Below are 20,340 nucleotides of genomic sequence, written 5' to 3'. Positions count from 1 at the left end.
TCAACTTTCTTTTGGTTCATATTGTCTTAGGTATATGTTTTTTTATTCTTTAATTTTTATTGTTTTTAAGTGTGTTTCTTGTAGACAACATGTCAACTTTTTTTGATGGAATATGAGCATTTTTATCTCTTAAATGGTGAGTTTTAGTCCATTGTACTTATAATTATTTTTATTTTCTGACTTGGTTCTGCCATCTGTTGGCTGATAGCTTCTAATCGTACTTGACTTTTATTCCCTTCTACTCGTTGCTTTCCATTGGACAAATGGAGTTTTTCCTGATGTTTTAAAGTTACATATTCTAGTTTTAGTTTTATGATGACACTCTATACCCATTTATTTATTTCTGTTCTCTCAAACTGATATTTATGCATTCCTGCAGGGTCTCCCCTCCTCCCCCCAGTTTTTTTTTTTTTTAAACAACTTTTTACTTTGAAAAAAATACTATACCTTTAGAAAAATTGAAAATATTTTACAAAGAATACTTGTATACTCTTTATCTAGATTTAAGAAATATAAATATTTTTGCCAATTTTATGCTTATGTATACATACACAACTCTACCATCTCTCTCTAGTGTCACTGTGGTCTCTGTGCTGAATGTGAACAGACCTTTTCAAAGAGCCCTGCTTCATTTTAGTGGGGAATGGTACTTAGGAACCAAGCTAGGTATGTTTATTGTTATGTGGCAGTCTCTTAGAAGAATGTTACCTAATGTAGAAGGAATATAGAATCAGAAAATCAACACAGTATTTCCTAGTATAATTATTGATTAAGGTAAGGATCATCAATGGATGCTAAAACCATTTAGTAAAATGTTTTGGAGAACAGTGTTTTACAAGGTCTCAAAGTTTCACTCTATAGATTAGTTATTAATTATAAAAGAGAAAATATGCCTTTAAAAAGGAGAGATTTGTTTGTCACCACCATAATAAGTAAGGTCAAGCTTTGCATTGGCAATGTCACAGAGAGCCTGACATTATATGTATCCTGAGGGTGATGCAATAGGAAGAACACTCATCACCTGTAGTTTTCATGCTGCAAATGTTTGATTTGAATTTAATCATGAGGAAATACTCCTGGGACATCCTGCTGGCCTGGACTCTTTAAAGTATTCAGTGCCATGAAGAACAAAGGGAAGCAGAGGGACTGTTCTAGGTTGGATGAGATGAAAGAGACTTAGTAGCCAAATGCAATGTGTGAATCCGTAGGTTCTAAATTTGCTCCTGGATTGGGAGAAAAACAGTTTTAAAGGACATTTTTGAGACAACAGGGGAAATTTCAGTATGGACTGTATGTTGGGTGATGATATTGAATTAATGTTGGTTTTACTGTTCTTTTGGGGGTAAGCTTGTATTTTAAAAATATTCATTTAAATTTAAAAACAAATGTAGGCCCGCGCGCAGCAATGATGACCCAACGCAGCCATAAATAAATAAATAAATAAATAAATAAAGGTAAAGCTTACAGAATGTAACATAGTGGTGAGCAATGACTCTTACAGTGTTTTTATTTAAATTGATGGTGATAATGTGCCTGTGAAATGCAGTATTAGTAGGGGCAAATTTTAATAATAGTGACACCAGGAGTTTGTAATGTGGAAATAAAAGCATTCGAAGGATCATATTTCTGATAGTGATCATGCTCTGGGAGAAGAGGAACAGGGGAGAACAGTAAGAAAATCATCTAGGACTACAGAATAATTCATTAAGATTTGATTTGTCTATAGAGAAGAATAGGGTTATATGTTTGCTAAAAGTAGGAAAGTAATAAGCACAAGCAACAGACATACTATACATAGAACTTTTAAATTACTGTGATAGGGTGTAGGAGGAGGAACAAAAAGAAACTTAGTCTAATAAAAGTGAGGAAGACAGAAAGAGGAAACAAAAATATTCTATTTTTACCTGCGATTATATAATATGGAAGAAATAAAGCCAAGTATATATTATGATAATAAATGAGAATCCATCTTTAGGCTGTTGACAGGAAACATCCCCCCAAAATGACAAAGACTGGAAGTAACTGGAAAGAAAATAGTTCAGACAGTCATAAAGTAAAAGAAAGTAGAATTAAATACAAATTTGCAATCAGTTTCTCCCCAACTTCAGACCCTTCCAAAGACTTCCCATCACATTTAAAATGAAATTCGGTACTCTAAGTAGACCTTCTGATCTAGCTCTAGACTACCCTATTCAACTAATAACTGTCCCACTACTGCACTCACACTGGTTTATTTGCCATTTGCCTCAAACACACTTCTCTCTCACTGCATTCAAGTTTCTGCTCAAATGTCACCTCTTTAGAGCAGCATTCTGTGACTGCTCTATGTATAGGTATGATACCTATACCACTCTCCCTTTCTCTACTTAGTTTTTTTAAAGTACTTATTGGTTCCTTATATATTACTAAATATTTATATGTTTGTTTATTGTCTGTTTCCCTTCTTGTAATGTAAACTCCATGAGCACTTGGACCTAAGTCTTTTTTTTTTCACTGCTATATCCCTAACATCTACAACAATGCTAAGGCCCTCAATAATTATTTTTGAATGCATGAATGAGTATCAAATGAAACAGTCTTCAAAACCAAAAGCCTGAATGAAACAAAGGTAGATACTTTTTAAGAACTAAGCATCCACAAAAAAGATAAGACAGTTATAAACTTTCATATAGCAAACAGTTCTAAAAATACATGGTAAATTTATTAAAATACAGCTATATTGAGGGATTTTAATATAATTCTTCTGGATTTTGACTGTTCAAAGATATAAAAGAGCAAGGCTATACAGGATTTGCACAATATGATTATATGCTTGATTTGATAGACACACACAATCAATACTCTTTATTCAACTTATTTGTGACTTCAAAACCAATACTTACATTGCTTTTGCTGGTCATTCACGGGCCTGTGCATATGCAGAGTGGTGAAAAATTTGAGTCACCTGAGGCTGAATAAAGTGGCACTCTGCCTACATTTTCAGCTCTCATACTGTAAACGAGTATTCTTTTCTCAGTTTACTTAATGCCATGTTTTTCACATTTTTGTGCTTTTTGTTGGTAGTTTTACTGTTTAAAATAGCCCCTCAGTGTGGTAGTCAAGTGTTCTAAGCACAAGAAGACTGTGATGTGCCTTAGGGGGAAAATATGCTTGTTAGATTAGCTTCATGCAGGCATGAGTTACAGTGTTGTTGGCCATGAATTCAATGTGAATGAATCGACAGTACATATTAAACAAGGGGTCTTTAAACAGAAACACACTTTTATATAAAACAAGGTTATGGGGACTTTCCTCGTGGTCCAGTGGTTGAGAATCTGCCTTCCAATGCAGGGGACGTGGGTTCGATCCCTGGTCTAGGAACTAAGATCCCACATGCTGCGCGGCAACTAAACCTGTGTGCCACAACTAGACAGCCCGCACGCCACAACTAGAGAGAAACCCACAATGGAGACCCAGCACAGCCAAGATATATATATAAAAAAACAAAAAACAAAACAAGGTTATGTGTTGATCAGTTGATGAACTTGTGATGAGAAGCTTGCAGGAACCTAATCCTGTATTTCCCTTAGCATCAAGGATTCACCATTTGCTAATTCAGTGTTCATAGCTGATAACAAAAATTGGAAGAGAAAGAACTGATATTCTGTCATATGCCACTTCTCTTCTCTTATCCCAAGCCTACTTCACCTGTTTATTTTACTTGCCACAGATCCTTGTGGCATGAGTTTGTGGCTCTGTTGCAGGAATACAGGTAGAAGGTAAAGGTAAATGTTATAAATTGTACTGATGTAAAGTTATAGTGTAGCTATCATGTTGGGAGAAGGAGGAAATGTAAAGATTTATTTTATTTTACATATTAAGGAGTCATGCACAGTTTAAAGTTAGAGAATAAAAAAGTTTTTTTATTATTTGAAGTGAAAGTAACTGAAGATTTGAAAATAAAAATATATCAGGAAGAAGGGGAAGTTGTGATGCCAGTGAGCTAAGTTCTTCATCTTTTATGGCAAGGTCAATAAAGAATTATTGAAATGTAGTACATCCAGTGGAATACTCTGCACCTGTTTGAAAGAAAGGAAGTAGCAAAGGAAAAGGGGAATGAAGAAGCTATCTATGTATTGATTTGGAATTTTTCCAACATAAAGAGAAAAGAAAGCAATGTGGGACAGTCTGCATAACGTTATCTTTTGAGTAAGAAGGGAGGAATCAATGAACGTATATTTAATTTGTTAGTGTAGACATACAGCCTTAGAAAGATGATAAGAAATGAACTGAAGTAATTTGTTTTCATTACCTATTGAAAATTTTAATTAAAAACATCTTTTTAAAAAAGTGGTTGCCTCTCGGACTTCCCTGGTGGCGCAGTGGTTAAGAATCCACCTGCCAATACAGGGGACATGGGTTCGAGCCCTGGTTCGGGAGGATCCCACATGCCGCAGAGCAGCTAAGCCCATGCACTACAACTACTGAGCCTGAGCTCTAGAGCCTGTGAGCCACAACTACTGAGCCTGAGTGCCACAACTACTGAAGCCCATGCGCCTAGAGCCTGTGCTCCACAACGAAGAGAAGCCACCGCAATGAGAAGCCCGTGCACTGCAAGGGAGAGTAGCCCCCACTCGCCGCAACTAGAGAAAGCCCGTGCTCAGCAATGAAGACCCAACACAGCCAAAAATAAGAAATTAATTAATTAATTTAATTTAATTAAGCTAAATTTTAAAAAAAAGTTGTTGCCTCTGAATAGTAGGACTGATGTGGGAGGGAAATATTTATATTTCTGTAATGAAATTTTTTCTATGTGCCTGTGTTGCTTTTATATTTTAAAAAATGTCTCATGAATGTTTGCAAAAGAAAAAACTCTATTCTCTGCTTTGAAGGCTTCAAAAGTCTATGAGTGTGTGCTTGCATGTGCACATACTGTATGTCTGAATGTATAAGTGATTATGTACTAGATTTTGTCACACTCCCCCCCAACTGTGCTCCCTTTTCCTCAATAACTTGAAACTTTTTATATTGAGATATAATTCACATACCATAAAATTGACCCTTTTAAGGTGTACTTTTCAGTGGTTTCTGGTATATCACAAAGCTGTGCAGCCATCACCACTAATTCCAGAATATTTTTATCACCCCAAAAAGAAATCTTATAAACATTCACAGCAGCTCCTCATTCCCCTGCTTTCCTACCCTACACTTCATCCCCTGGCAACCACTAGTCTACTTTCTGTCTCTATGGATTTTTCTCTTCTGAACATTTCATATAAATGGACTCATAGTACACAGCATTTTGTGTCTGGCTTTTTTCACCTGGCATAATATTTTCAAGGTTCATGAATGTTGTAGTATGTATTAATACTTCATTTCTTTTTATGACTGAATGTTTCATTGTATTGATGTGTGTCACATTTTGTATATCCATTCATCAGTTGGTGGACATTTGGGTTGTTTCCATTTTTTGACATGAATAATGCTGCTGTGAACACTGATACAAGTTTTTGTGTAGACATATGTTTTCAGTTCTCTTAGTTATGTACCAAGGAGTAGAATTACATCACTGTGATATTGACACAGGAAAGGAAAATAGACCGATGGAACAGAATAGAGTCCAGCGGCAGAGCCTTTCATATATAGTAACTCGATATATGACAAAGGTGACACAGCAGTGCAGTGGGGAAAGGGTTGTCTTTTATAATAGATGATGCTGGATCAATTGGATAGCCATATTGGGAAAAAACGACAACAACTTGACCTTCATTTCTTGCCATGATAGAAAAATCAATTCCAAGTGACTGTAGGTCTAAATATGAAAAATAATAAAGCTTTAATAAGAATAATGACAGATGTCATAAATAGGTCACAAAAGGCTCTAGCCATAAAGGAAACCATTTGATAAATGAAACTGTGTTCAAATTATACCAATGTATGAGTGAAAAGGCCAAGTCATAGAGGATTCATACCAAGGATATGTAAAGAATTCCTACAGATCAAGAAGGAAAAGACACACTATCCATGGTCAGAGTTCTAAAAGCCAACTTGTCCTACCAAGCCTATAATGAAAATTAGTAGAAGCATGCCCCATTCTTTTAACCCTACATTTATCCTTCATAGAGGCAGTCCTTCTCACCTGTAGCTTTTTATTATACTATATGTGTTTTGTTTTATTTATGTCTGTATTTCTAAGTAAGACTATTATAGTTCTTTGTCTTTTTTGTTTTTTCAGTTTTAGATATTTATTGACTTGCTGTTATAGAAGATGAGGCATTAACTCTTAAATGATCCAACCCTCTACCGCTGTAGAAATACTCAAACTTCCCTGACCCTATCCTGATTTAGAAATATTTTAGTTTTGGGTTAGGTCATTATTTCATTGTTTATGTTATGACTGTAAATTTTATTCACAGCTGTGAGATTCCATGATTATGTTTCTTCTTTTGTACAACTTTTTGTTTTTCCTAGAGTTGATTTATTTCTTTAGTTTGTTAGTGTTCAGTGTAAGCATCCATATAATCTCCAGCAGAGGTGTGTAAACCTCTCATTTTCAAATATAAATTTATTTATTTTATTCTTATATTTCTGTAGACATGCCCCTGAAATCTTCCATTCTTCCATTCTTATCTAGGCTAGTTACTCTCTGTTTCTTCTGGGTGCCTGTCATCCTGGAATCCCTCTTCTTTATCATCATGGAAATTCCTTTTGTGTCTGTCCCGTGTTTGAGCTCCTGTTTCTTGTATGCCATATTTTCCTCTTTCTTGGTTTATTCTTCTGTTTTGGTGGAGCAGATTCTCTAGTCACTTCCTGAGAAAAGGTAAATGGGTAGTCAGATTTTTGAGACCTTGCATATTCTCCTCCTCCCACTTGGTTGTTAGTTTGGGTGTAGAATTCTAGGTTGGAAATCATTTTAACAGAATTTTGAAGGCATTGTTCCATTGCTTTCTAGCTTCCAGTGTTAACTCCTGAGCACTCCAGTGCCATTCTTATTCCTGATCCTTTGTAGGTATTCCTGTTTAGTCTTCTCTAGAAGCTTCAAATCCTTGGCATTTAAATTTGTTTATTATAATGTGCCTTGGTGTGGATCTTCATTGAACCAGTGTGCTTGGTTCAAAAGTGTGTCCTGGGCTTCCCTGGTGGCGCAGTGGTTGAGAATCTGCCTGCTAATGCAGGGGACACGGGTTCGAGCCCTGGTCTGGGAAGATCCCACATGCCAAGGAGCAACTGGGCCCGTGAGCCACAACTACTGAGCCTGCGCATCTGGAGCTTGTGCTCCGCAACGAGAGGCCGCGATAGTGAGAGGCCCGCGCACCGCGATGAAGAGTGGCCCCCGCTTGCCGCAACTAGAGAAAGCCCTTGCACAGAAACGAAGACCCAACACAGCCGAAAATAAATAAATAAATAAATAAATAATAAAAATAAAGGAATTCCTTTAAAAAAAAAGTCTTTAAAAAAAAAGATTTATGTCTTATTTTAAAAAAAAAAAAAAGAAAAAAAAAAAGTGTGTCCTTCCAATCCAAAAACTAATGTTTTCCAGTTCCTTTTTTTTTTTTAACATCTTTATTGGAGTATAATTGCTTTACAATGTTGTGTTAGTTTCTGCTGTATAACAAAGTGAATCAGCTATATGTATGCATATATCCCCATATCCCCTCCCTCTTGCATCTCCATCCCACCCCTCTAGGTGGTCACAGAGCACCAAGCTGATCTGCCTGTGCAATGCAGCTGCTTCCCACTAGCTATCTATTTTACATTTGTAGTGTATATATGTCAATGCTACTCTCTCACTTCTTGAAAAGTCTTGAATTATTTCTTTGATAATTTTAGCTCATTAATTTTCTCTTTCTTTTTTTTCTGGAACTCTCATTTGGAGCTGTACCTCTTGGACTGATTCTCTAGTTTTCTTTTTTCGAGGTTTTTTGGTCTCTTTCTGGGAATATTTCTTCAACTTTATCTTTGAATTCATCCTTTTTTTTTTCCTTTGTGTTTCAGCTATCATATTTTTAATTTCCAGGAGGTTGTTTTTTTGGGGGGGGGTTCTTTTTTTTTAATTAAAAAAAATGTTATTTATTTTTTTATTTTTTGGCCACACTGCACAACATGCAGGATCTTAGTTCCCCAACCAGCAGTGGAAGTGTGGAGTCTTTTTTTTTTTATAAATTTATTTATTTATTTATTTTTGGACGCATTGGGTCTTCGTTGCTGCGCGCGGGCTTTCTCTAGTTGTGGTGAGCAGGGGCTACTCTTCGTCGTGGTGCGTGGGCTTCTCATTGCAGTGGCTTCTCTTGTTGCAGAGCTCAGGCTGTAGGTGCACAAGCTTCAGTAGTTATGGCGCACAGGCTTAGTTGTTCCGTGGCATGTGGGATCTTCCTGGACCAGGGATCGAACCCGTGTCCCCTGCATTTGCAGGCAGATTCTCAACCACTGCGCCACCAGGGAAGTCCCAAGCATGGAGTCTTAACCACTGGACCACCAGGGAAAGTCCCCTTGGGTTGTTGTTGAAATGTTTCATTTTCGTAGTTGGCTGTCACTAGGGTATTAGTAATAGTTCTGTGTGAATTTTTTTTCTGCTCCCTGGGTTGTCTTTTTCTTATGGGTTTTTAAAAAATATTTGTTTATATTTTTCAGACATCTGGTGATATTGGGCTTTGCATATCTATGCTTTAGGCACTGAAACACTTATTGGAAGCGTTGTTTGAGTAGGCAGGACTTATTACAGTAGGATGACTTGGCTGGGTCATTTTTCTGAGAGATTTTTGATTCTTGGTGTCTATAAGTCTTGTCTCTTGAGATGGTTTATTTTCCTAGAGAGAAATTCTGTACTCTCCAGCCTGTAGAGTTTAAGTTTGGCTGCTGACTTTCTAGAATTTAGCACAGGAAGGTGCTAAGCGTCTCTTCATTTAGTGTGTAGACATGCACTTAATGTCTTCTCTTTCCTCAGCTGTGGCTTATGTGTCTCAATCCAGAGTTCTCCTGGCTCACCTTTTCCAGAGATGAAATCTGACCTCCAATATCTATTATGACAAGCTAGCCGTCAGTAATATCCTTTTTTGTTCTCATGAATGTAGTATGTTATCTTTCTCTGGCTGCTTTCAAGATTTTTTTCTTTTTTTAAAAAAAATCATAAATTTTTTTAATGAGGTATAGGTGACATTTAAGATTACATTACATGTAAGATTAGATTACGTGTAAGATTAGATTACATGTATATAGCATAATGACTCCATATTTGTATATGTTGCAAAGTGATTACCACAGCCTAGTTAACATCCATACTTGGTTACAGTTTTTTTCCTTGTGATGAGGACTTTAAAGATTTACTCTCTCAGCAATTTTCAAATATGCAAATACAGTATTATTAACTATCATTGCCATGCTGTGTGTTACATCCTCAAGACTTACTTATTTTATAACTGGAAGTTTGTACCTGTTGACCCCTTTTATCCATTTCTCCCCTCTACCCACCACCCCCGACCCCCCCTCCACCGGCAACCACCAGTCTCTTCTCAGTATCCGTGAGCTTGGGGTTTTTTCTGTTTGTTGTTTTTGAAGATTCCACAAATAAGTGAGATCAGAGGTATTTGTCTTTCTTTGACTTATTTCACTTAGCATAATGTCCTCTAGGACCATCCATGTCATCGAAAATGGTAAGATTTCCCTTTTTTAATGGCTGAATAGTATTCATATATATATATGTATTCATATATATATACACACACACACACACACACACACACACACACACACACACACCACATTTTCTTTATCCATTCATCAATTGATGGATGCTTAGGTTGCTTCCATGTCTTGGCTATTGTAAATATTGCAGTGAACATTGGGGTGCGGATATTTTTTCTTATTGTTTTTTTTTTTTTAAACATCTTTTTTGGAGTATAATTGCTTTACAATGGTGTGTTAGTTTCTGCTTTATAACAAAGTGAATCAGTTATACATATACATATGTTCCCATATTTCTTCCCTCTTGAGTCGCCCTCCCTCCCACCCTCCCTTTCCCACCCCTCTAAGTGGTCACAAAGCACTGAGCTGATCTCCCTGTGCTATGCAGCTGCTTCCCACTAGCTATCTATTTTACGTTTGGTAGTGTATATATGCCCATGACACTCTCTCACTTTGTCACAGCTTACCCTTCCCCCTCCCCATATCCTCAAGTCCATTCTGTAGTAGGTCTGTGTCTTTATTCCCGTCTTGCCCCTAGGTTCTTCATGACCTTTTTTTTTTTTTTTCTTAGATTCCATATATATGTGTTAGCATACGGTATCTGTTTTTCTCTTTCTGACTTACTTCACTCTGTATGACAGACTCTAGGTCCATCTACCTCACTACAAATAACTCAATTTCGTTTCTTTTTATGGCTGAGTAATATTCCATTGTATATATGTGCCACATCTTCTTTATCCATTCATCTGTTGATGGACACTTAGGTTGCTTCCATGTCCTGGCTATTGTAAATAGAGCTGCAGTGAACATTTTGGTACATGACTCTTTTTGAATTATGGTTTTCTCAGGGTATATGCCCAGTAGTGGGATTGCTGGGTCGTATGGTAGTTCTATTTTTAGTTTTTTAAGGAACCTCCATACTGTTCTCCATAGTGGCTGTATCAATTTACATTCCCACCAACAGTGCAAGAGTGTTCGCTTTTCTCCACACCCTCTCCAGCATTCATTGTTTCTAGATTTTTTGACGATGGCCATTCTGACTGGTGTGAGATGGTATCTCATTGTAGTTTTGATTTGCATTTCTCTAATGATTGATGATGTTGAGCATTCTTTCATGTGTTTGTTGGCAATCTGTATATCTTCTTTGGAGAAATGTCAATTTAGGTCTTCTGCCCATTTTTGGATTGGGTTGTTTGTTTTTTTTGATATTGAGCTGCATGAGCTGCTTGTAAATTTTGGAGATTAATCCTTTGTCAGTTGCTTCACTTGCAAATATTTTCTCCCATTCTGAGGGTTGTCTTTTGGTCTTGTTTATGGTTGCGGATATCATTTTGAGTTACTGTTTTTTTCTTCAGATAAACACTTGGAAATGGAAATGCTAGATCATATGGTAGTTCTATTTTTAATTTTTTGAGGAAACTCCACACTGTTTTCTATAGTGGCTGCACCAGTTTATTGCATTGGCCAAAAGTTTCATTCATTTTTCTTCATAAGATGGCTCTAGTAGCAGTTAGTTGTCTTTAACTTCATTTGAAACAATTTTGTTAGGTTATATGTGACAGCTGTCATATCAGCGTGCATTTAAGAAAAAGACTTACCAAAGTTGGTGAATTTTTGTGTAGCCATTTTAATACTGAAGATGGAAGAAAAAAAGCAACATTTTTGGCCTATTATGCTTTATTGTTTCAAGAAAGGTAAAAACGCAACTGAAACGCAAAAAAAGATTTGTGCAGTGTATGCAGAAGGTGCTGTGACTGATCGAACATGTCAAAAGTGGTTTGCGAAGTTTTGTGCTGTAGATTTCTTGCTGGATGATGCTCCACGGCCGGGTAGACCAGTGGAAGTTGATAGCGATCAAACCAAGACATTAATTGAGAACAATCAATGTTACACCATGCAGGAGATAGCCGACATACTCAAAATATCCAAATCAAGCGTCGAAAATCATTTGCACCAGGTTGGTTATGTTAATCACTTTGATGTTTGGGTTCCATATAAGTTAAGCGAAAAACACCTTCTTGACTGTATTTCCGCATGCAAGTCTCTACCTAAACATAATGAAAATGTTCCGTTTTAAAAACAAATTGTGACGGGCAATGAAAAGTGGATACTGTACGGTAATGTGGAACGGAAGGAAGAGTTTGTGGGGCAAGCAAAATGAACCACTACCATCCACACCAAAGGCCAGTCTTCATCCAAAGAAGGTGATGTTGTGTATATGGTGGGATTGGAAGGGAGTCCTCTGTGATGAGCTCCTTCCGGAAAACCAAATGATTATTTCCAACAAGTACTGCTCCCAATTAGACCAACTGAAAGCAGCACTCAACGAAAAGCGTCCAGAGTTAGTCAACAGAAAACGTATAATCTTCCATCAGGATGATGCAAGACTGCATGTTTCTTTGATGACCAGGCAAAAACTGTTACAGCTTGGCTGGGAAGTTCTGATTCATCCTCCCTATTCACCAGACATTGCACCTTTGGATTTCCATTTATTTCAGTCTTTACAAAATTCTCTTAATGGAAAAATTTTCGGTTCCCTGGAAGACCATAAAAGGCACCTGGAACAGTTCTTTGCTCAAAAAGATAAAAAGTTTCGGGAAGGTGGAATTATGAAGTTGCCTGAAAAATGGCAGAAGGTAGTGGAACAAAAGGGTGAATACATTTTTCAATAAAGTTCTTGGTGAAAATGAAAAATGTGTCTTTTATTTTTACTTAAAAACCGAAGGCACTTTTCGGCCAACCCAATACATTCCCACCAGCAGTGTAGGAGGGTTCCCTTGTCTCCACATCCTTGCCAATACTCCTTATTTCTTGTGTTTTTGATAATAGCCACTCTAACAGGTATGAGGTAAGGTGTTTTTTTTTTAATCTTTGGTTTTCAGCAGGTTGACTATGATGTACCTAGGTATGATCTTCTTTGTACTTATCCTGTTTGGGGACATCAGTGAGCTACTTCAATCTGTAAATTTATGTCTTTCACCAGTGTTTAGAATTTTCTTCCTACTGCTTTTTCAAATTTTTTTTTCTTTTTTTTGCTCCTTTTTCTCTCCTTCTATGACTCCAAATTCATTTATATTAGACTACTTAATAGTGTTCAACAGACAACTGCTTTTCAGTATTTTTCTCTCTGTTTTTTAGTTGGAATAATTTTTTGATCTATCTTCAGTACTTTCTCCATTCTGCTGTTAAGCCCATACAGTGAATTTTTTATTTTAGAAAGTGAATTTTTCAGTTTTGCTATTTCCATTTGGCTCTTTTTTATATTTTTATTTCTCTGCTGAAATTTACAATTTGTTCCTTTATTTATTATAAGTTTATTTTCCCTTGGTGTCTTGAACATACTTGCAGGTAGCTGCTTTAAGATCTTTGTTAATTCCAATACCTGGGTTACCTTGTGGTTGGTCTCTATTGATTGTATTTTCTCTTGAGTATGGGTCACATTTTCTTGTTTCTTCATATGCTTAGAAATTTTCTGTTATATCCTGCATACTGTGAATGATACATTATAGTGACTCTGGGGTTTAGTGTATTTTTCTGGAGAGTGTTAATATTCTGGTTATTATTTGTATTAGCAAGCAATTAACTTGGCTGAACTGAAATCTAAACTGTGTCTCCCCACAGAGGATGACAGCTGATGTCTCTGAGTCATTTTAGTCTTACCTGGACTGCTTAGAGTCTGATCCACTCTTGCATAGAACAGTGACCAGTCAGAGACATGGGTAGAGTTCTCTGTGGTTCTCTCTCTTTGTGGTTCTTTATTTTCCAGTATGTGCCTTCTTACTTTTCAGCTGCTGTGGTAGCTCCAAACTCTGCTTTTCAAGCCAGTAAGACTGCATCTTTTGATTCACATATCAAGTGCTCTGTGCAGCTCAATCTAGGGGTCTTCCCTCAGGCAAAAGCTGTAAAAACAGGAAACCCATCCAGTTCTATTTCCTCCTTCCAAATATTGTCTCCTAACCAGATTCTGCCTATTTTTGGCTGCTCAAGTGCCTTCAGGTAGTTGTTATTTATATTTTTGTCTAGAATTTATTGTTATCTGAGGGAATGTTGGTCTGATAAGAGGTATTCTGTTATTACTCACGGCAGGATTTTTTTGTTTGTTTTAAAAAGTAAAAATCTCATGTATTTATATTAATATTTCCAGTTCAAATCAGAACTATAATGTTTTTATTTACATCTGTATCTTCTTTCTTCTATACCAAGAATTCTGGTTCTGAAGGACATAAAGCAGATGATAGAATTAGAATATCACATAATCATTTATTTCCTCCTTTCTATATCTCACACACACAGCAGTCTCAACAATGTGTATTATCACAGTGACCAAAGAGATTATGGAAAATAGTTAAAACATTTTTTGCTTGTGCTTTCCATGAATTTCCATAGCACAGTTTTTTAAAAAATTGTGTTAACAACTTTGCATGCATTTAGCCATTAAATTTTATACTCTCTTCCTTGTACTTCTCATTTAGTCTTTATCAACAAGTAAATAATAATATTGCTTGCCATAAATTCTTAGGTTGAAACTATTCATTTTGGTTGTCTAAAGCTTATTCTCTAGATTCTTTTGGAAGGGGTCATGGGAGCCAGTGTTTCCCAATTTTTGGCATTACGATAAGTTTATCTGTGTCTTCCATGTGATAAAAATCAATTTTACCAAATATAAGACACTTAATTCAGATTTTCTTTTCTTGAATATCTGAAATATATTACTCTGTTTTCTTCTGACATAAATAAAGTGTTGACTTTGAAAAGTTAGATGTTGGCCTTCTGGGCTGAATTCTTTTTTTTTTTTTTTTTTTTTAATTTTATTTATTTATTTATTTATTTATGGCTGTGTTGGGTCTTCGTTTCTGTGCGAGGGCTTTCTCTAGTTGTGGCAAGTGGGGGCCACTCTTCATCGCGGTGCGCAGGCCTCTCACTATCGCGGCCTCTCTTGTTGCGGAGCACAGGCTCCAGACGCGCAGGCTCAGTAGTTGTGGCTCACGGGCCTAGTCGCTCCGCGGCATGTGGGATCTTCCCAGACCAGGGCTCGAACCCGCGTCCCCTGCATTGGCAGGCAGACTCTCAACCACTGCGCCACCAGGGAAGCCCCAGGGCTGAATTCTTAAGTGTACACAGTGCTCCTTCAGTCAGTAGTTTCAGGTTTTGTTTTTTGTTGTTTTCAAGAAAGTTTTCTTGAGTTATAGTCTTTACTATTTATTCTTTTATGGTAGTGCTCTTTAAAGACTTCTGTTATCTGAATGTTGGATCCTTGTTACTTCATTAAGTTGTTGCTTTCTCTCATCCTTTTAATCTCTTCATTTCTTTTGATTTCGAAACTGTTCCTCCATTTTACCTTCTCATTCTCTTAAACATTATCTGTTGTATGTATTTTCTCTTGGGTTCATTCAGGCTTAATCTTCATTTCTGAAAAAATTTTTTTTCAATTTCTAATGCTTTGCTGAGTTCTGTTACCTTATTTCTGAGTTTTTTGAAATCTGATTTATGTTGTTCTTGCACGTCTTGAGTCATTTTTGTAATGACTTTTATCTCATTTTGAAGTAGTTGGTTATAATTTTCACCTATTTCGTGGGCATATATTTCTGGTATGCTTTTATTGTCAGGATGTAATTCTGTATCTTTTTCTTTTTTCCCTATAATTTCATAGGATTGACCTACATCATTTTCTGTTGCTTACTTTTTTATGGTTTAGGATGGCATTTCTTACAGAGCTCCCTCTGCTGTTGTTTTTGGGAACTCTTCAAAAGTGTGGCATTTGCTTTCTATGATTTCTAAGGCTTTGCTCCCTTCTCCACTATTCTCATTCCTTAATCTTCATTGTACCTAATGTGCTCAATTTTGATTCCATGCTCAGTAGCTTATCCTCATTGTGACACTGTTAGTGAAGGATCAGTTTTAAGAGTTCATAGAGGCTAACTGCCCCAACTTCAGACTTAGGAAAATGCAGAAACCCAGTTATAGCTGTTTTGGGAGTCTCTGTTCTCAGATGTGTCAGACACTGTTTTCTTTTGCTTCTTCTCATACCATGCAGGTTCTATGGTTGTTGGTGATTTGTTCCCACTTGCTGTTTTAGGGAGATTTATGTAGATTTCCTTGTCACCCAGTTTTGTTGTAAATGTTGTATGTGGGTTTGGGGATTTAGGGATGCTCAGAAACGTTGCCACTGCCTCCATTGTCCCTGAATCTTTATAATTTATCACTTGTTAATTGCTGTTTATGATGTTCTCTTTTTCAAGTTTGATAATCTTGCCCTAATTAGATTATAATCCCTCTAAATAGTGTTTGAATCTTAGTTCAAATGCTATTTTGTGTTGAAAATAGCCTTTACAGTGTCCAGCATAGCACTGGACATATATGCAATGTATCATATCAGTCATCAGTTTGGAAATTAGTCAGTCTAAGGGTAATTATAGGCTAACTTGCAACCTTGTAATAGTAGTATTAGCAGCTACTCTTACAAATTGAAGGGAAACGGATACCAGCTGGACTGCTTGTACCTGAAGTTCATTCATATGTCATCTTTGGCATATATGCTATAGTCTGTCTGGTCTAAACATTCCTGGAAGAGATTGATCTAATGTACTGATGGTCCAAAAAAGTCGACAAAGTAATAACCATCATAGAAACACATTGGAAACATGGAAAATGTTATCCGCCATAGTGATAGTTCATTACTGTCACAGTTCAAAAATATTGTAAAGGAAATTTAAAAACTCTTCTGAGTGACGCAGTTAAAATGGTCAGGTTAGTAAAAGATTTTTTTAAAAGGCTAAACCCAAACAAACAGAAACCAAAGATTGACCAGTTTGTTAATATGAAGGAGGCAAAGGGGTGTGGGTGAGATATGATGGAATTTCATAAGATTGTGATGAAAATTAAGGAACACAAATAATACTTTCAGTTAAAGGAGGCATTAGTTTTTATACATTGGGTAGTAATTTTAGGGATCTTTTTATCCTAACAACATCTCACTTCCTTTGCTTCTGAATTTGATATTCTAAAAAGTCAGCTAACACAAGTCAGTCCCTGAAACACAGCAGAACTTTATTGATTTGATAAAACTTTACAAATATAGTATTAAGAAGTTGGTGTTTCTTCTTTTTACTTCATTTGTCTTCCTTATTTAAAGGAATCATATTTTATTTTTAATTATAAAGATGTATTATTTACTTTGTAAAATGTTCCATTTTAAATTACTCCTAATTTTTACCTTTTTAAAAATCTTTAACAGGCCTCAACAAATAATGAAAGCTCTAATCACAGTTTTGGAAGCTTGGGATCTTTGAGTGACAAAGAATCAGAGGTAAGTAACTTCATTTTAAATATGGTGCTATTAATAAGTAAAAGTTGGAATCACTGTTTTTTTTTAATTAATTTTTTTCCTTCTTTAATACTTGTGCTAAAGGTTAATCCTTGTTAAGTTTTTTGTAGGAGCATTTTATTCTGTTTTGTGAAGCACAACATTCAAACTGAAGACTGTATTGGACATTAGAAAGAAAATATAGTTTCTTTGGTTATGTAGGTGAACTTGTACATTAATGGTATAGGCAGATATTCTTAAGTTACTAGCCGTTCATAATTCTAAGAGATGAATGTGGTTTTGCAATACGTTGTATTTCGCAGTTTTCTATTATTTCTTGTTATACTTCCCTCTTCGTTTGGTCCTGAGTAAAGGTTTGTTTACTTTTTGAGATACAGAAACACATTTTTTTTCTCTTTTTGAAATTTCTTGTGGGATTTCATGCTGTTGGTTTTCACTTTACATATTTTAGAATATCTGAAAAATCCCCTCCTCCCCCACCCACTTACTCTCCCCACTAAGAAAATATATGGAATTTTATAAGTAGGTATTTGGATCCATGGTATAGTTCACGTTGAGCATGATATTCTTGATGGCATTTTAAAAAATGTTTAGACAGGAGGTTCTTTGGGTAGTAGCATTCATTTATTGATGCTGCAACTTCACTTTTTGCAGATACAGTCTGTAATAGTTCCTCTTCTCAGATTATGGAGTTCTGTCACTTTTCAACATTTGTGTGTGTGTGTGTGTATTTTCCCTGTCAGTGTTAACTTCTACTTGATCCATTTTAGTCTTTTTTCTGCTTGGGTTAGTATAGCTATATCACCATGATAATAATACCATAGGTCATTAGCACCCAGTAACTCTTAGGCATCTGGTTTTGGTGTTCAGTGGAAGGGGAATATCAAAGGTGGCATCTTTTTAAGCCCTGTGTTATTGAAAGCATCTAGGAATCTCTAGGTAGACAGTTTTGTGGAGTTCTGTGAAGGCACCCTGACACTCCAAAGGAGTGTGGCATAGGGCTCTCACTCATCAGGCTTTCCCTTCCACAGAGACAACTGGCAGGCAGCTGAAAGGACTGTGCAAGTGACGGGACTTTTTCTGCAGTAGGTTCCCTTGAGGTAAGCGTTAGTAGCCCCTGTAGCACCAGATTATCACAGTTTAGTTTTTATCAAATTAACACACATTAAGTCCTTAAAAATTGTAAGTTTAGATCTTGTCAAAGTACACTTTTTTCAAAAACCATATCAAGAATGTTTTCACTTTATATTTCCTGGATTTTGGAACATTTCTTGATACTTCCACAGATTTGGGTCTATATAGTAATTTCACATGCCTCCTCTTTTCTTAGGCTTTTGTGTTATGAAGGGCAATAAAATAATTTTAGATATTTCTCTTTTCTGTTCACCAAATCTAGTGTTTCTGATAGATTTTTTTAATAGAAAAAATATAGTAAAAGTTAGACCACATGTAATGGTTATATATTTCTATGTTCTTTATAGGTATCTATATTCCCAGTATGAGTTGTAGATGCAATATTTGAATTCTTCCAAAAGAATCAGTTTGTAAGAAAATACCACTTCCCTTAAAAGAATTTTAAGGCTCACTTTTGGCTATGTTCTTAGGTTAAAAAAAATTTTTTTTTAAAGACCATAATGGTATTTGCACTAAAATACAATTTGGTTAACCATTGGATGTACTTAGCTTTATTTGTGTAGAAATTTTGACATTTGGGGCCACAATAGAAAAATCTTAAAATTTTTTGGCTTTTGCTGTTTTGTGTTCTGTATCTGGAATTTTTGCAAAATAATGATTAAGTCAAGTGGCATAATATTTTGGAAATGACTATGGATTATATGTTTTCCTTAAAATTTGAAGAAGGAAATTTGGGGGGTGGTCTGTCTTTCCATTTAAGAAGTGATTTGTCTGGAAAATGATTCCCAGATTTTATTTCTGTACTGGATGCCTTAATGAACTCCCTTGGGGTGAAATTTCATATACGTCACAATACAGATATTCATATAAGTCATGAATAAAGTTGTTGGCAGTAAACAGCTGCAGGATAGAAGTACTTCTTTTTTTCCCCAGTACACCTAATAGTAACGTTTATGTAGTATTTCGTTGTCTGCTGATGTCATTTTATTCTTTTGGTAATCCATCCCCTTGAACCATCACATTTTTTAAAATAACAGTTTTTGCTTTTATGGACAAATAGTGCTGAAAGGTTTATTATTATTTTTTAAGAGCAGTTCTCTACCACTCACCCTTACCCCACCCTGCTCTCCATTCTCTTAGCTTTTCTTCCTGGTATTTATTTCCACATTTTAATATAAATAATATGCATATCTTTTTTGGTTCATCAATTGGACATTATCTGTGACTTCCTCTTAGTATTTATGAAGATTTTAACCTACTAATAACCCCCTGCTTTCTATCCTCTTCTTAATACTGTTTTCAGACACTCAGAACCCTCTTGTTTTCATCTATCCTTGTACTATTAAAAGTGAAAAGCATCTGATATTCACTGTTGGGTTGATTAAATCTACTTCAACTGAAAATTTTCATTGCAGTTTATATATGAATTAAACTTGCCTTTTATTTCTAAATGTAGAATTGTGAAACAGAAAGGGTTTTTTTTTTGATAATGAAATCATCTAGTAGATAGAAAGGTGTTGGTATTGTTTTGCTTTATTTTACATCACTCTAGGTCTATTCAACAGACTCCAAAAATTTTCAGTAAGCATTTGTTACATATCTATTATCTTCTAGCCTCTGTGCCCAAGCACAGAGAATATGAAGATGAATAGGATACAATTCCTGCTTTCACATGAGATCAGTGTCTAGTAGGACAAACAAACTGTTTGATAAACAGTGTGGGCTATGCTGTAATAGATGTAAGCACAAGGTACTATAGGAGCAAAGAGCAAGAAACCCCTAATTCCATCTGCCTGCAGGCGAGAAGTAGGGAAGGAAGAGAAAGAGAGGTCTTCCCTCAAAGAACAGATGATAGGGACTTCCCGGGTGGCGCAGTGGTTAAGAATCCACCTGCCAATGCAGGGGACACGGGTTTGAACCCTGGTCCGGGAAGATCCCACATGCTGCAGAGTAACTAAACCCATGCGCCACAACTACTGAGCCTACGCTCTAGAGCCCGCGCACCACAACTGCTGAAGCCCCCAGACCCTAGAGCCTGCGTGCTGCAACTAGTGAGTCCACACGCCACAACTACTGAAGCCCGCGCACCTAGAGCCCATACTCTGCAACAAGGGAAGCCGCCGCAGTGAGAAGCCCGCACATTACAACGAAGAGTAGCCCCTGCTCGCCACAACTAGAGAAAGCCCGTGCACGGCAACAAAGACCCAACACAGCCAAAATAA

At 36.3% G+C, this 20,340-nt stretch overlaps 1 protein-coding gene across 3 annotated transcripts in view; it reads left to right on the top strand.

The window, feature by feature from the left end:
• TLK1 (tousled like kinase 1) overlaps positions 1-20,340 on the top strand; it is a 196,858-nt gene that overhangs the window by 94,343 nt on the left and 82,175 nt on the right. For all 3 annotated transcript variants that reach the window (XM_082465376.1, XM_082465375.1, XM_082465374.1), the window contains exon 3: positions 16,895-16,966. In XM_082465376.1, coding sequence (XP_082321502.1) covers positions 16,895-16,966 — 72 coding nt within the window. The remainder of the gene's footprint in view (positions 1-16,894; positions 16,967-20,340) is intronic.

Source organism: Balaenoptera physalus (genome assembly GCF_965194825.1).
Source record: "Balaenoptera physalus genome assembly, chromosome: 6".
Classification (NCBI taxonomy): domain Eukaryota; kingdom Metazoa; phylum Chordata; class Mammalia; order Artiodactyla; family Balaenopteridae; genus Balaenoptera; species Balaenoptera physalus.
The sequence above is the reverse complement of the archived record's forward strand: the minus strand, read 5'-3'. Positions and strand labels throughout refer to the sequence as shown.